Source organism: Haliotis rubra, unplaced genomic scaffold (genome assembly GCF_003918875.1).
Source record: "Haliotis rubra isolate DU_JTF1 unplaced genomic scaffold, ASM391887v1 Scf83, whole genome shotgun sequence".
Taxonomy (NCBI): domain Eukaryota; kingdom Metazoa; phylum Mollusca; class Gastropoda; order Lepetellida; family Haliotidae; genus Haliotis; species Haliotis rubra.
The window spans coordinates 1,940,345-1,958,994 of record NW_025767557.1 but is presented as its reverse complement, the minus strand read 5'-3'; the positions used below and the strand labels follow the sequence as shown (position 1 = coordinate 1,958,994).

At 40.1% G+C, this 18,650-nt stretch overlaps 1 protein-coding gene across 1 annotated transcript in view; it reads left to right on the top strand.

The window, feature by feature from the left end:
- Positions 1–18,650, top strand: part of LOC124262281 (low-density lipoprotein receptor-related protein 6-like) — a 75,055-nt gene that overhangs the window by 27,692 nt on the left and 28,713 nt on the right. The window contains 2 exon segments of the mRNA XM_046696768.1: positions 975–1,368; positions 15,453–15,853. Of these exon segments, the coding sequence (XP_046552724.1) occupies positions 975–1,368; positions 15,453–15,853 (795 nt within the window).

Sequence of the window (18,650 nt, the reverse complement as noted above, 5' to 3'; positions counted from 1 at the left end):
GATACTAAAGGTTCTGTAATCCTCAACTGAAGGTTCTGTAATCCTGGACTGATAGATACTGAAAATTCTGTAATCCTGGACTGATGAATACTGAAGGTTCTGTGGTCCTGGACTGATGAATACTGAAGGTTCTGTGGTCCTGGACTGATAGATACTGAAGGTTCTGTAATACTGGACTGATAGATACTAAAGGTTCTGTAATATTGGAATAATCAATACTGAAGGTTCTGTAATATTGGACAGATGAAGCACATGTTGCTGGACTGATAAAGATTATGATGCTGATGTCTTCCCCACAACTACTTCTGATTTTGTGTGTCATGTTCTCCTGTGAATCTCTACGTGGGTGTAGTTCCAAGAAATGTAGATTGTTTAAAATTAGTGGTACGTTACTGCCTCCAGTTCTGTTGCAGGAATAGCACTCTGTGCCCAGACCAGCTAGCATGACAATTGTAGGACAGCAGCATGATTGGCCAATGGTGCAATTAGATGCAACATGGAGGAAGCTTTCCTCAAGGCAACTCTTTAAAATGACATTAAATTTTCCCAATATCTAAGAACATTATAAGACAGTCATGAGGCAATAAATATCACTATTATCAATACATTTTAGCGATGCTTTTTATATCTTACATGGAACTGAATATAGGGAAAAATCTCGAACAGCTTGGGACATGTAACGGTCCTGTAACTGATGACAGGATGGTTGAGGGAATATTGTTTAATGCTGTATCAGCAGTTTTGCAGCTTTTCATGGCAAGAATGCAATTAAGGTGTCAGGATGTAAGAATGTGTTGCCGCTAGCTGATCGTGCACGTTTCTGTATGTTTTCAGTCGAGCTGAAAATATTAATAACTGATTATTAGGTAATGACTTGTGAGAGATGCAAGTGTACATCTGTTGTTTATCATAGCTAGAGAATTTGTAGTATCAGGGTTTTGGTTCATGATTTAATGTTTTTCATTTTGTTCCAGGATCCCCACAACTGTTATTCGCTAACAGAAAGGATGTGAGGATTATCGACTCCGAAAATGCAAAGGGGAACTCGACCGTGGTCGTTGCAAACTTGGAAGATGCATCGGCTGTAGATTTCATTTTCAGTGAAGGAGCTATATTCTGGACGGATGTCAGCCTTGAAGTCATTAAAAGGACTAACCTGAATGATCCTCAGAACAGTATTAATGTGATAGCAACAGGTTTAGTGTCGCCAGACGGGCTGGCTTGTGATTGGCTGGGAATGAAACTCTACTGGACAGACTCGGAAACCAATCGGATAGAAGTCAGTAATTTGGATGGGACATATAGAAAGGTTTTATTCTGGGAAGGATTGGACCAGCCGCGGGCAATTGCATTAGATCCAGCCAATGGGTGAGTTGCTTTTGTTTTATATAGTACTGTGAGTGAGGATGGTTTAACGCTGTTTTTAGCCATATTCCAGCAATATACAGTGGATACTAGAAATGGGCTTCACACTTTGTGCCCATCTGCACATCAAAACTAGGTCTTCAGCGTGATGAGCGAACGCTTTAACCATTAGACTACAACACTGACCCATATATGCTCATAGAAAAAATAAAGGAACACACGAAAGTGAAAGTGTTTCTTGCCATGCTTTATATTGCACTGTGGGTTGAAATCTGAAAAATATATAAAGGAACACTTGTCCTTTCACGTGTTCCCTTATTTGTTTCCATGAGTATAGTACCATGTACTTTTTGTTGTTTATATGAGGCTGAGGGGCGGTGGGGTAGCCTAGTGGTTAAAGCGTTGACTCGTCACGCCAAAGACCCTGGTTCGAATCCCCACATTGATACAATGTGTGAAGCCCATTTCTGGTGTTCCCCACCGTGATGTTGCTGGAATATTGCTAAAAGCGGCGTAAAACCAAACTCAGTCAGTCAGTCAGTATATGAGTCTGATAATAGTTTTTCTGTTTTTCCCATATCCCACTTACTTCGAATTTTAACTCCAACATGAAATAATAAAAAGCTTTCCTAATTGATTTTCCCTATCGCTGTGGACTTTTATGTCCTGATCTGATGAAAACACTCCTTTTACACCTGCACACCAGTAAATATACAAGGTCAGTTTGAACTTTTGTTATCTGTAGTTATTTAAAATATGTCTCGAAATATAAATAAATAAGTAAATACATGTAGCCACAACCCTGCATTGACTCCATCCCACCCACTAATCTGCTCTTGCTCTTCTTCATTTCGCCCAGACCCAGATATAATTTATCATGTACAGAAATTTCTCTTGGCGTGAAGCTACCTCATCCAGATACATACATGTCTCCAACACAGCGATCAATTTGATTCTCATCAATTTACTTCTATCTATTCGATGAAATATAATAAGTGTTATTATCAAAACGATTTGTTACCACGTCTCAAAACTAACACAGGGGAGGCCCCACAATAGCTGTCTCGTTTATTATGTAGGCATGGTACTGAAGAATTGATGTGATTGCGTTTACTCATGAATTTTAATCCAATACCAGAGGCTCCGAGTACTGAAATATTTGAAACAATTGTCCCGTCACGGGTCCGATTTGTCTTAGAAACTGTCCATCCCAGCGTCAGAGCGCGGTAATGAAGAATCATGGTATTGCTTCATCAAAGGTGATGTGAAGTATCTATCATTGTGAGTAGACAGAAAGAACAATAAGAAAGAAGACAAGGGAATTATAATCTCGATTTCTTTGCATGTAAATCACGACTTTCGAATGCAGACCTCTCGTCTCTGAAGGCTTGTTTTGTGGTAAATGACATGTTTACCGGGGTTTGCCTCATACGGAGAAGTTCTGTCATCAATAGAGCCAAGTTGGGTTTCAAATTGATGAGCTTTTCTGAAAAAGTTGAAAGATTTGTTTTTTAGGTGGAGTAATTTTGGTGTGCACATTTTTATGTCCAGAAAGTTAAGGTGAAACAACATCCATCATGTCAAATTAAGGACTATTATGGAACCAGTCTTTTTACAGGGAGGGTGGAGTTGGAGGGGGGGATCAGATATTTATTATGGTCTAATTTAGTACCAATAGTGACCCTTCTGTAATGCTTATCTTATGTTGGATGACTCTCCCCAAGTTTTCATTTCCAGACCCTCCCTGAAAAGACAAAATGCAAGAGCACTTTGTATTTTATTATAATGTAGGGGCTGTGGGGTAGCCTAGTGGTTAAAGTGGTCGCTCATCTCACCAAAGACCCAGGTTCGATTCCCCACATGGGTACAATGTGTGAAGCCAATTTCTGGTGTCCCCTGCTGTAATATTGCTGGAATATTGCTAAAAGCTGTGTCACTCAAAACTCACTCACTCACTCACTCACTCACTCACTCACTCACTCACTCACTCACTATCATAATGTAGTTTTGTCATAACCCTCGCCATTTGTGAGTGTTTTTTTATGGTGCTCACCAAGCTGTCATATTTTTGAACGACTCTCTGCTGATTCTTTCCACACAATGTCAAATTTAACATGATTGCAGGTAAACTGCAGGTAATTTGCATACAGAACAGTAAATATTTAGAACTACAAGAGAGCGTATATGTATACAAATGATGTATGAATTGGGCAAAAGAAGGCATACATATGAAAATCAGATTTGATAAAATTCATAACAAACATTATCGAAACATACAAAAAATTAAAACCCCACATACTTAAGTTCCAAAACAAAACTACAATTCCTGTAACAATTATATCACCAGGTGAGAATACTTCTAGTATGTTTCATTTTGAGTTAGTTTACTTTTGTGCCCATGTGAGGAATCGAACCCAGTTCTTCGTTGTGACAAGCAAATGCTTTAACTACTAGGCTATCCCTCCGGCCCTGTTTCATTGTGAACCACCTTGAAACATAAGTGTATATTTCCATGGGTTGACAGTTGATCGTCTTGAAATTGCCAAGATCCATTGTGATGAGTTATGAGTCATACAGAGTTGATATAAATGGTCGTCATCCTGTGTGCAGTTAAATGTCTGACATATGCTGTCACTGTTGCTTCATCAGTTTTGTCATATGACAGTTGAGACGTCAGGAAAAACAGGACCATTATTTAACTGTTCTTATGTGATACCTGTACAGCCTGTCAAATTATCACATCATCGGTCTGCTTAAAATTACCAAGTGCCTTAACAATTTTCAAGTTATAAGTTCTCATTCCATTTTCAAATTGCATTTCTTTCTGCTTGAGGACAACTTTCAAAATTACCCTGTCCTCTTTCTACTTGAGGACAACTTTCAAAATTACCCAAAACTTTTTCTACAAGAGCATAACTTTTAGAATTACCCAGTCCTTTTTCAATACAGGGAGAACATTGAAATTAGTAGCTCCTCTTTAAACCTCAGGATTACTTTCAAACAAACTTTTTCTGCTTGAGGACATTTAAATTACCAGGTTCTCTTTCTGCTTGAATAACTTTTAAAGTTACCATGTCCTTTTTCCATTCAAGAACAGCTTTCAAAATGACACCGTAGTTTTTGTACTGCAGGACATCTTTTATATTACCAGGTTCTCTTTCTGCATGAGGACAACTTTCAAACTTACCCCGTCCTTTTCCTGCCTGGAGCGTAACTTTTAAAATTACCCCGTCCTTTCCTTCCTACCTGAAGCGTAACTTTCAAAATTACCCCATCCTTTTCCTACCTGGAGCATAACTTTCAAAATTACCCCGTCCTTTTCCTACCTGGAGCGTAACTTTTAAAATTACCCTGTCCTTTTCCTACCTGGAGTGTAACTTTTAAAATTACCCCATCCTTTTCCTACCTGGAGCATAACTTTCAAAATTATCCCGTCCTTTTCCTACATGGATCGTAACTTTTAAAATTACCCTGTCCTTTTCCTACCTGGAGCATAACTTTCAAAATTACCCCATCCTTTTCCTACCTGGATCGTAACTTTTAAAATTACCCCATCCTTTTCCTACCTGGATCGTAACTTTCAAAATTACCCCGTCCTGTTCCTACCTGGATCGTAACTTTTAAAATTACCCTGTCCTTTTTCCATTCAGGGACAGCTTTCAAAATTAACATTAGTTTTTCTACTGGAAGACAACTTTTAAATTACCAGGTTGTCCTTGTGCTTAAGGACAACATTCAAATTACTAACTCGTCTTCAACTTCTAAGTTGCTAAGCCCGTGACAATGCTCCGATTTCAGGTACGGCAAATATTATAGATGTATGTGATCTGACCTCAGGATGAGGGACATCAACCAGTAACTAGACCTTACCTTCAAAAAAGAAAATTTGCATGTGCTTGACAAGTTTACTGTAGAAAAGAGGGATGATTATACAGTGAGTATGGTGTAGAGCTAAGCGTTCCCATTTGTTTGTTTGTTGTGTCGAGGCTTATGCCAGAATCGGGTAATAATACCTTTATTGATAAGCTTTGCTAGGTAGCTTTAGAGGTCCCTGCTGGGATTGTAGAGAAATGTGAACGTGTACGATGATATCTGTATCTCGTGAGGTATTTCTAATCGTTTGTCTTGCTAAATTTCGGGATTATGTGGCTTTGAGGTTAAGCCACTTATGTCAAGCCTCAAAGGAAACACCTTGAAAAAATGGTGTCCCTTATATGCCCCTTCTTAAGTTTATTAATGGTTTTGTGTTTGAGGATGGTTAAATGGCTGAATCGGGGGATGTCAGTTTAGTTAACGCCAGGGTAGAGGCAGCCCCATGTGTGAAGAAGTTGTTTGCTTGTCACCTCTCGGTGTAAGTGTAGCTATGGTTGTGAATACAGGCAAACTGGAGGGGCCCTGCTCTCACAGGGGGAAATTACATTGGCTCGTTCTTGACTTACGATGTAGGACAGATGATGGAGAATTGTAGTACTTTCCAGCTGGGTCCAGTTGGGACTGTTTAGAGTCTGTTTGTTGTTTAATTTCATACTCAGCAATTTTTCACCTATGAGACAGTGGTCTGAAACTAATCAAGCCTTGACCAGATAATCCAGTGATTGACATCATGAGCATCGATTTACACAATTGGGATACGATGACATGTATCAGCCAAGTCGTAAGTCGATCTTTAAGAATGGGAGTTACGATCATCATAGAGCTAAGATTGTTTTTGTGCAATGATCTCATGAGAGTTTGTGAGACACGATAAGGTCTCGTGAGTGTTTGTGAGACTGACCTAGCCCCACTTGCACGAAGTGATCTTTGTGCTACAACTGTCGTAAGTCGATCTTTAAGAATGGGAGTTACGATCGTCATAGCGCCAAGATTGTTTTGTGCAATGATCTCATGAGAGTTTGCGAGACACGATAAGGTCTCGTGAGCGTTTGTGAGACTGACCTGGCCCCACTTGCACGAAGTGATCTTTGTGCTACAACTGTCGTAAGTCGATCTTTAAGAATGGGAGTTACGTTCATCATAGCGCTAAGATAGTTTTGTGCAATGATCCTAGAGAGATTCTGAGATGAGACAGCGTTTGGAGTTCAACAGACAAGCACTGACCAGAGCATGTATAGTAGGAGTCAGTGAGATAGCCACTCAGCTATGACCAGGCTGTCTCTGTATTGGTCTGTGACTAAATTAGGTGTGAGAGGAGGTTAGGATTGTATTGTGTGTTTAGTAGGGACCTGTCCACAGTCAGAGAGGATGATGGACACTTCAGTGTTGGGAGTCCTCGTGGGTATGTTTGCCAGAGACAGACTCACCGGTCACAACAGCAACAGGACAGTTTAAAAATCTCACCATGTGCCTTCTCCAAAATCTCCTGCGTTAAGTACATTGTATTATCAACACAAATAAACCAATACAATATAATTATTACTCTCTGATGCAGCACCTATGTGCACTTAACCATTAATTAATGCGTCTCGTGACTGGGAGTTTTTAGAAAAGAGAGGACATCCTCTGATAAGTATGCAAATGAGGTCAGTTAGCAAGAACCAGGTCTTTGAATGACATTTAGAAGTGATACACATGAGGAAGAGAGGTTTTTATGGATGTCAACTTATTTAGCATGAGGAACACATTTCAGAGTATATACTTACTCATTCATCAGGTCATTGACATCCATGAAAATTCTGTTCTTTAGCAAGAATCACTTTTAATCACTATGCATTGATGCAATGTCTTCCTGCTCAATGAAATATTGACTGAAGTTACCAATGAGTTTAGATGAGGGTTTTCCAGTGTTTTGAAAATATCTGTAGATGGATATTGCTGCACACCATAAGATAGGAAGAGTAAAGATATATTTATTGCCAAAACATTTCATAATGGAACAGAGGCAATATTGTACACTTACATACAAACCTACAGGTAACATTGAGACTATATTCAATATATAGCATAGTAGGCTATATTCAATATATAGCATAGTACCATAATTGTGATCACTATCATGTATTGTAACAAGTTTTAGTTAAGTTATTTAGTTTGATCTTTTATGCAGAAAGTATCAATATTTTAGTATTTAAATGAGTAAGTTATATACTTTTGTCTTTTCATGCAGAAGGAATATCAACATGTTAGTATTGAACTGCTAATTTATCTCATATTTCATTAGACTAAACTGTAACTGTTAAACTGGCAAATATCACCGGCAAATACAATCTCTCCAGCTTCATTGACTCTTCACAAAGCATATGGGATCTTTTGACATGACCCCTAAGGTGAGGGTGACTGGTTGAGGTCAAAAGGTCATCCCTTTTCTGTTTAGGTCATCAGACAATAACCTCGCTGTGAAAGAAAATATTGCTGTGTCTAGAAAAATAGTCCTTCAAGAATTAGGGACTAATAGAAAAATGTGGGGTCAAGAAGCCCTTAGGGTCTTGTCACTGGAGGGTATTGTTCCACATTCCTTAAGGGCAATAGGGATGGGAGGGAGAGTGGTGGACAAACAATGCTAATAGAGGGCGGGGTGGACAGCAGGTACTCTTATTGATCCACCCTGGAGGGCTCTACAAGGTCAAGTTGAAGGGGTGGGGCGACTACTGTACAGATGCTAGCTGTTGTAGGGTCACTCTGGAGGGGGAAGGTACCTGTTGTAGGGTCACTCTGGAGGGGAGGGTACCTATTGTAGGGTCACTCTGAGGGTACCTGTTGTAGGGTCACTCTGGAGGGAGGGTACCTGTTGTAGGGTCACTCTGAAGGGGTTGTAGGTACCTGTACCTTGTAGGGTCACTCTGGAGGGAGGGTACCTGTTGTACCTGTTGTAGGGTCACTCTGAAGGGGGAGGGTACCTGTTGTAGGGTCACTCTGGAGGGAGGGTACCTGTTGTAGGGTCACTCTGGAGGGAGGGTACCTGTTGTAGGGTCACTCTGAAGGGGGAGGGTACCTGTTGTAGGGTCACTCTGAAGGGGAGGGTACCTGTTGTAGGGTCACTCTGGAGGGAGGGTACCTGTTGTAGGGTCACTCTGGAGGGGGAGGTACCTGTTGTAGGTCACTCTGAGGGGAGGGGAGGGTCACTCTGGAGGGGAGGGTGCCTGTTGTGTCACTCTGTAGGAGGTACCACTGGGTCTGTAGGGGAGGGTACCTGTTGTAGGGCTCTGAAGGGGAGGGGAGGGTCACTCTGAATGGGGAGGGTACTGTTGTAGTCACTGGGGAGGGTCACTCTGAAGGGGGGGTACTGGTTGTAGGGCTGAAGGGGGAGGTCTACCACTGAAGGTCACTCTGGAAGGTACCTGGTAGGGTGTAGCAGGGCTGGAGGAGTAGGTCTCACTGAAGGGGAGGGTACTGGTTGTAGGGCTGGGGAGGGTCTCACTGAAGGGGAGGGTACTGGTTGTAGGGCTGGGGAGGGTCACTCTGAAGGGGGAGGGTACCTGTTGTCAGGCCAGACAAGGTCAAGCTATAGTGGTAGAGTACCTGCTTTGGGGTCTGGACATAGGTATGATAGAAAGGGTATGGTATTTGGTGGTCAAGTGAAGGGGAAGGTCACTCTGAAGGGATAGGGAATGGATAAGTGTACATTCCAATATTATTCTCAGCTCCCAGGAGAGAACACAGCTTAATTTCCCTTGTGTATGAGTGCTAGAAGGTTGACAGCCACATAACCATTCATCCTGACGGGTACCCATATACTGCTGTCAGTACTGGGTGAACAGAGACATATTTTGAACAAAGTCAGTAGCTATGGAGACCCTACATATAAACATGTTACCGGGTGACACAGGACAGTGGCCCATGAATCTCAGGGGTCAAGACGTTGAATACAGTCACCTATCTGTCAATACCTTCCACAACTTCACCAGACTTATCACTTCAGCAATGTCCAAATGCAATCTAAATCACTACAATTATTTTAACTTTCATACATGTTTTGGAAATGGAATGGAAATTTCATAATTTAATGAGTTTAGATCAACAGGATTGCAAGAATTAAAGCATATTTTTATGTTTTGTTTCATTAGACAATATTATGCCTCTGCATTTATTTGAACTCCCATATTTTGACAAATAATCATCAGGTGAGAATTGTTAAAAGGATAGAAGCACAGGTAAATAAATCCAGTTATATTGGAAAGTCAATAAACAGGTGTTGGAGCCGCTATCATTTATGATTCCTGTTTATGATTCAGCTTGAGCAAGCTGGCATTTCTAGTCCAGTTAGAGGCTTGTCTGAGTAAGGGGAGCGGGCATAACAAAATGGCAGAGGTCATGCGTTGTGTGAACTGGTCCTCTTCTGCTGTGAGGGGCGGACAGTATCCATGGCTCCCTGTAGCTGGGGAGAGGTCAGAGTGGACCTGTTGTTGATTGTGAACATTCCTCCCTTGTCAGAGGGATGAACATTGACTGAGGAGAATAGCAGATGTTGAATTCTCTTCATAAACAATTGTACTTGGTACAGATGATTGAGCATGTACAATATATCTGATTAGCCTTGCAAGGGTACTTTGTAGAAAATTCCCTGATTGTAAGATATGTGAGACTGCACTTGGCTGTTGATAGGTGCTGAAGTCTTGACTAAGAGTGTAAGGTTTTACCACAATGGCTGCTTTTGATTCTTCATAGGGGAAGTAATGGCCAAGTGATCTAAGATGCTGTGATTTGCTGTATTGTGTCATGCAGCTGTGTGAGAAACCTGTGATTCTGGGTTTGAATCTTGGTTTGTCTGCTCCAATTCAAACTGATGCATTGAGGTCACATCAAACTGATACATCTCCCTCCTTCCCTCTTTTTTTTTTCTCTCTCAATAAAGAATCCCTTTTTCCTTTTCTTTCTCTCAGAAAAGAATCTCTTTCACTCTTTCTCTTTCTCAGAATATCTCGTTCCTCTCTCTCTCTCTCTCTCTCTCTCTCTCCCTCTCTCTCTCTCTCTCTCGCATGGAACATATTTGCAGTAAAGCATATAACAGTACTGAAATAGTGGCTAGGATTCCATTCCTTTTGTTTGGAAACAATACAAACTTTTTTTTTCAAAATGCCACCCTCACCTTAAACAGAAAGCAATAGAGCTTTAACAATATGGCTGATGCATGCTGGAAGGGGTATTGGCTCGATCTCCAACTACCGACATGTGTATCGCATTTCTGCAGTCATATATCCTTCATGCAGCTATCAGTCAGTCATTTCGTGTCACATGACCTATCGAGTCTGCCATTAGCTTCCAGTTGGTGCGAGACACCGCGTCCTCTCCAGACGCTACTCCTGCCAGTAAACACAAAAACTCACACGCAAACATAATCACCAACAGACTTCCAGGTACCATACAGATCGGTAAAAGACAATTTTTTTGTTGAAGTAACACATGCCACTAGGATAATAACTTACTGTTTTGCCTATTCCAAATTCCCGTCTGCTTGGGTAAAAACGTAGTGTTTTTATGAAACCTTTCCGAACCCGAATTCTGTGTTAATAGAACCGTTGTCTAATTTTACGGAAGTGGAAATTGATTTTCTTCAGAAATGTCTTTTTGTGAGAAAAAAATGTTTGTATGTCTGATGCAAAATTGCGATATCTGGATCTGTAGGAAAATAGAAATTTACACAAATTAGGACATGTCTTTGGTATCAAAATACGTATCTCTTGTCATCTTATAGCATGATGCTTCAGATTCATATCACTTCCCATATATAACAGGAGATGGTGGGGTAGTGTTGTGGTTAAAGCGTTCACTCTTCGCGCTGAAGACCCGGTTCGATTCCCCACATGGGTACAATGTGTGAAGCCCATTTTTGGTTTGCCCCGCCGTGATATTGCTGGAATATTGCTATAAGCAGCGTAAAACCAAACTCACTCACTCACTCTTTAGTATGATGCTTCTAGGTGTTCAGTTTCATATCCCTTCCTATATATAAAGGGGCAATGGGGTAGTCTTGTGGTTAAAGCGTTCACTCTTCGGGCTGAAGACCCGGTTTCATTCCCCACATGGGTACAATGTGTGAAGCCCATTTTTGGTGTCCCTCGCCGTGATATTGCTGGAATATTGCTAAAAGCGGCTTAAAACCAAACTCACTCACTCCCGTAACAAACCTCAGTGTAGGTCAGGGTTAGAATTAGACTGCAGCAACTTGTGAGAGTGAGCAACTGTCAGATGAAGTGACTAGGTACACTGACTTGTTTGATACATGTCCACAATACTATTCAAACAAAGAAATCTATTACTATCAGCATCACTTCTCAGTAAAGCTGTGACGCTATTGAGCATTCTATAAGTCACAGAGTTCGTGCAGGGGATGTGTGTCAGAAGCTGATTTATGAGGAAAGCCAGAAGGGATGCAGGTCTTCAAGATTTGGAAGGAATATTGGAATATGTTTTGGTAAATTTGACAAATTTAATGAAAGAAGTTGCTTGAAGGTTTGGCAAAGGAAGTGGAAGTCTTGGTGGCTGAGCAGGTTAGGCGGCTGACTTTGTGTGCTGGCAATTAGGTGCCTGACTCTGAGGGTGTGGGTTCAAACACCGGAAAGTACTAGAATCGGTACTTTACTAAGATAGTGTAATCCAAAATATAACATATGTTACAAGGATGTTTGTAATTAGAGATTCAGTAGATTGTAAGTTAAGACATAGTAGGATTGTACAGTTAAGCTGGTGGTGTGAAAATTATGACATAGGAAGGATTATCAAATTATGCTGATGATATGGTAAGTTATGAAATAGGTAGAATTGTACAGATGTGTTGGTGATATGGCAAGTTATGACATGGGTAGGATTATACAGTTAAGCTGATGATATGGCTAGTTATAGCACTGTTCATTGTTACTTTAAACAGGGAATTACAGTCAGGAAAAAGTGAACGCAGAGAAACTCGTCTTGCTTAATGAGACTTGACAGAGTTTAGTGTAGCGTAAAGTTGCGATGCCATCAACATTTGTATCTGTCAGTACAACATTGTTGCCATGAGACGTGGACACACAGGCTGAAGCGCAAGTCACACCACATTATTGCCGGAATAAGGGCACATTTTATGAAAGAAAAAAAAAGCAAACATTTTTTGTTCCGCTTCATCGTAACAGTCCATCTTTTGAGCAGTTTGTTGAAGAAACTTTATATTATGTAATAAGCTTGTAATGTAGACATGTAAATGCTAGTAATGTGAGCAAGATTCAGGTGTTTTAGAATTATCGTCTGTTTGAAAAGGATTCTCAAACTTGTTCCTCAAACTGAAATATTCTTCTAGTTCAGCATTCAACAGACTGAACAATTTGTTATTTTAAGATCATATCGAAGTGTTTTTTATGCTTTATGAAACAGAGGTCATGCTGCCTTTAGATTTGAAACGTTCAGTGTCGGGAAATTTGTTTGCCATTACGACTTGTGACATGAAATCAATACTACACTGTTCGTGATTGTTTTCGGGAGAGTAGTGCTAGCGCTGTCCGCGATGTGTAGACACACCTCAACGCACACGAATACATTAATGATTCAGCATGATATGCCAGGTGATTACAGGATATGGGTGACGGGTTGTCTGTTAGCTGATGTCAACATTAAAGAAATCGTTTTCATTCTGAAGGACGAGATTTCTTTACGTTGTTCAGTTGCTTCGTCACGGTTGAAATTCTGTGCGGAGTGAGACACAATGCTCGCTTGTGTTTACATCAGGCGGTTCACTAAGCTACACATAGCAGCATGGATATCATTGAAATGTATTTCATCGTGAGATTAATCTCTGCTCTGTCAGACTGCATGAATATTCGGATTTTACAGTGTCGTTTCTATTTCCTGGGAATTAAATATCTCATTCGAATGCATTAAGTTTATGGTATTGCTTGCGTTACCATGCTCTGGACCTATTTCATGATACTTTGTGAAAAAGGAAATATGCATTGAGATTTGCATAAGATTACGTATGAATCTATTTTAATGCAGGAAGTATGAGCATGAATCTAGGGTTTATTTTTCCATTTTGTACAGATTTAGTCCAACGGCAATCTGTCGTCATATGCACATGAAAATATGAAGCGAGAAAAAGTTTGAAATATGATGACTTTTCATCTGATTGTGTTGGTTTTGCTCTGTAAGGTTACAACATTAAGTCTGGTTTATCCTGGTGCTGCCATGATGTCTGGGAGAGAGGATGGAGTTGTTAAAAACAGCATGTCAGTTCTGTGGAAGATAAGCCTTGTTTAAAACTCACACTCATATGGATGGAACAATTACTGGTTGTTAATTGTTGGCATCAGTAAGAGGAGGGAAATGGAGAACACTCTTCTTCTGACTTAAGGTATCAGTAGCAAAGTGGTTCATACATGCCTTCTCTCTTGTTTAGGATATGTAGTAGGAATATAGCTTCTTGTCTTAAGCGATCTGATTTTGACTGTAGAATATATTTTCTTCTTATGTATGGCTCATTTGCACAACACCAACACCTGAAGATATGCTGTAAATCCAGCTCGGGTACAGCAAAAGTACTGTAAATCCCCATGGTCCCTATTATGGTGATCTATCTTTAATTGCTGGTGATCTACAGCCTGTTTTTATATTGTATTGTTTTCTACAGTGATGTCATTTTATGATAACATGCTGGTTTTAATGTTAAAATCTGTGATACCCTAGTAGTTTTACTGTCCATTGTTGACAGGTTTTTATGTTCTACATTTATTCATTTCTAATGTATAAATTGTTCTCGTCATGATATAGCTCAAATATTGCTGATGTGACGCTAAAAACTCACTCACTATGGTTGTTGAAAGAAGAAACTTAATGTTGGTGGTGAGGTTTTGTGACTTGGATGACGCTTGTCATTGTATTTAATTTGTGTAGATCAGTGCTCTTGATGTCAATCACTAGATAGTCAGGTCCAGAGGGGCGGTGGGGTAGCCTAGTGGTTAAAGCATTGGCTCGTCACAGCGAAGACCCGGGTTCGAATCCCCACATGGGTACAATGTGTGAAGCCCATTTCTGGTGTCCCCCGGCCGTGATGTTGCTGGAATATTGCTAATAGGGGCGTATAACCAAACTCAGTCAGTCAGTGTCAGATCCAGATTTGATTATGTACAGAGTACAACAAACAAACACCCATGCTTATCTCTCAACTGTAGTATTACACTCCTTCACTCTATCACTCACCAAAATGGATAGTAATATGGTTTTAGAAAAACAATAAGATGGATTTCATTATATTACATGATTCACAAAACCGGGTTAGAATTGATCTTCAGTAACCCATGTTAGAGGCGACTAACGGGATTGGGTGGTCGGGGCACTGACTTGGTTGACACATGTCATTGCAGGGCTCCAGATAAGGGCCGTATCAGCGTATGTATGGATATAAAATAAGCGCGATACGGTAGGAAACAATTTTAAAAACGTAGCAGATACGGACCACAGCAATGGTGTATGGTTTCAGAATCATTTACAGACGTATTTATCTGAAAAAGTATTGTTTTATTGTTTACTGACCTGTTAACACAAGAGTAGCAATGTTGTGGTGCATATATGAAACAAAACACAAGATTACTGATACACCATTAAATTCCATTCAGTACTCTAAATGTACTCTTATTGTTTTCCAGTACTCATATATTGAAAAAATAGGGAGTACGTACTCCTGATCATGAAAAATTATCTGGAGCCCTGTCATTGTATCCCAATTGTGTACATCGACATTCATGCTGTTGATCACTGGATTGTCTGGTCCAGACTCAATTATTTATAGACCACCGTCATATACCTGGAATATTGCTTAATATGCCGTTAAACAACAACCAATCCAATCCATGATTCACAAAACTGATTTTGTTTAGCTTAGATGCTATTAATCCAGAAAAGGTTTGATGGCCATCAAAATCTAATGATATATATGAAATGTACTTTTGATGAATAAATGTCTTGTTTGTTATTTCAGTAAAATTTTGTAATAGAGTAATAAAATTAAATTAAATAGAGACTAGGGTATGTGATACATTTCCGTATCAACATCTGGCGATAGTGTTTTATATCCCATAAACATCTATGATGAATAAGTATCTTGTTTGTTTTACAGAGCCGCTGAACAGCTTAATTAGTTGGAAGTCAGGCGACATGTAACTTTACTGTTATTATTATTATTTCAGGTACATGTACTGGACGGACTGGGGCGAGAATCCAAAGATTGAGCGTGCAGGAATGGATGGAAGCAAGTGGAGTAGAACAGAAATAATAAAAGATAATATTTTCTGGCCAAATGGTCTGACCCTTGACTACGATGATTCTAAAATATACTGGGCAGACGCCAAATTAAGCTTTATTCACCGCTGTGATTTTGACGGATCTAATCGTCAGGAGGTGATTGCTGGCGAACTCCCTCACCCTTTCGCATTGACTCTGTACGAGAAAACGCTATACTGGACGGATTGGCAGACAAGATCAATACACAAATGCAACAAGCTCACTGGTCAGCAACAATGGACTGTTCACGAAGAAATATACTCTCCAATGGACATTCATGTCTACACTGCCAAGAGGCAACCCAAGGGTAAGCCGAAATAGACTGTTTTATTTTCATGTATGGGAAGCTAACAATGATTGCTGGTTCTGGATTTCCATGTTGTGAATAGTTACTGACAGTGATAGACAGTGTCTTGGAAACAGTGTGTGTAAACTGACATTTTATGTGTAAAAGAATCGCAGCTATTTCCACACATATACAGCCAGCATAAGTAGTGTTTTCGACTTCTTGGTAGCCAGGTTTGATGGGGGTATAATCATACTTAAATGATGAGAAGGATTCATTTTTGTCAATAAACTGCTCAACTTTTGGTAAGGATATACCTGCTTAAGAAATTCAGTTCGCTCTACCACCATGTATAGTGTAATATTAAAACACACTGTTCGCCCTGAACTATTATAGTTAAAGTACAAGCATCCTCGCTTTAACTAAGGATAGGGCTTGAAATTACGATTAATTAAAGGCAGAAACAATGGTGATAGGTGACCTAAATTATTACGATTAATTCTCACACAGTATGTGGATAACTGGCTGGCTGTTCTATTGTTGTGTCTGCCCCCTACATTAAGATGAACATTACCAGAAAAAACAAATGATAAAGCGGTTTGATGATGGATTACGTTCAGATTAAATATCTTCTTTAAATTATTTTAATTACATCTGGGATTAACGTAAACCATATCGGGCAATATGAACGTCGCATTTCTACTACCAACGTTTAGATCAGTACATCCAGATGAAGCTGAGTAGTCAAGCGACATTCCACGATTGCACTGTGGGAATGTAAACATTGCGAACGTTACCGCGTTGCTGAGAACTTGTGAGTCGAATTGAGACATTTTAACCATCGTAAAACATAAACGTAATGTTCCACCAGTGATGTTAGCTGTGTGAAGCAACTGCAAACCAAGAAACGAGATGCAACGGAGTAGTTTACTGTAGGAGGCTGTACGAGGGAATGACAACTGACATGCATCGTGACGTCACTTACATTGTGATGTAATGCAAAAAGTGTTCGATCACGAGGGGGTAGACTAGAATGGCGCAGTGATGCCAATTCATTGTGACGTAATCCAAGAAGTGCACATTATCTGATAAAGTACTGTTGGCGCCTTAGATCTTTCACCGAAGCATCTTAGAATTTGTCATAATAGTCCCACTAAGACCAGGGACCCTATCCACAAAGCATTCGTAGCATTACATCATTTGTAAGCCAATGATGTAGTATAGCGTTACGATAGGTCGTAACGTTACGAATGCTTTGTGGATCTGGACCCAGGTTTATTTTTTTGGTTTGGAGGTCTGCTGTTTCTAAAGTTACCAGAAATCATGGTTAAAATATATATTAACATTAACATGTGTTTATTTTTGCCAGTATGATTTCACAGTTTGGTGATTTAAAAGAATAAAATTTACGTTGCCATTGACATTGGGAAATCTCTTCTACTGTTAAGATTCCACTGTTAAGTGAAGAAAAAATACAGTTTTATGTAGTAATGAACATCGAAAGTTTTCATGAAGTTCCTTGACATGACTATTAATGAGCTCTTCAAGAATATTACTGACACTATTGTTGAGTTTATACGAACAGGCATCAACTCTGTACTTGTATATCACTTATCTCCCCTTAATGATGACAGATGATGCATGTTTATAGATGTGTAAAAACTAAATGCTAAATTTAATGTAAATTAGATATATTTTTATTTATATGTCTTTACTTCAACACACAAAAACGAGAACCATGATCAAGCATTGTGGTCTTACGTAGTAATTACAGGTGTAGGTACCAAGAAGTACCTGTGTATCCTTATCAAAAGGGGCGGTGGGGTAGCCTAGTGGTTAAAGGCTTGTCACGCCGAAGACCCGGGTTCGAATCCCCACATGGGTACAATGTGTGAAGCCCATTTCTGGTGTCCCCCTGCCGTGATGTTGCTGGAATATTGCTAAAAGCGGCGTAAAACCAAACTCAGTCAGTCAGTCAGTCCTTATCAAAAGTTGAACAGTATATGAAACATTTACCATGTGTTGAATACATTGTTTTCTGAAAATGATGAAGAAAGGAAACTCTGTGTTCATTTTAGTCCATTTTTTTTAAAATTTAAAATGAAAATGTCTAATTTTCGTTGGGTGGCTTATCAGTGGGTGATTCCTTCAGTTGAACTTGTTGCCAGAGGGGATGAGCTGAAGTATAGATAGAGCTAATTACGAGCAGAGACGTATAACCTCAGTGAATTTAGAGGGAGATAATAGAGTTAGCAGCCAGTAGGCAGGTAGATACAGGCTTATCAGTTAGGTGGTGAATATGTACTGTTATCAGATGGCGCTGGAGGCGGGATGTTATTGCCTGGTTATCACATACTGGATTGAGAGGCATGTGGCACATGTCAGTTAGACAAGCTGGCAGGGGGCAGGGGAGGTCAGTACCTACAGCAGTGGAGCTATAGGGTCAGGGTGGGGCTGGATGAGGGGGTGAAGAAGGATGAAGGGTGAAGCTGGATGAGGGGTGGGGATGGAGGAATGTGTGTGGCTGGAGGAAGGGGTTTGGATGGAGGAGGAGGTTGGGACGGAGGAGGGTGTGTGGCTGGATGAGGGGTGGGGATGGAAGAGGGTGTGTGGCTGAAGGACTGGGTGGGGCTAGAAGAGGGATGGGGGTGGGGATGGAGGTGTATGGGATGGGATGGACATTTTGACATACACAGATCTTTTGTACCCAGCCTAGAATTATATTTTTTTCCTAGAAATAAAGTTATCTTTTTTTTAGATGTATTCCTATAAAATATGAAATAAGATCCACAATGGTAATTTCTTATAAGATCATTCC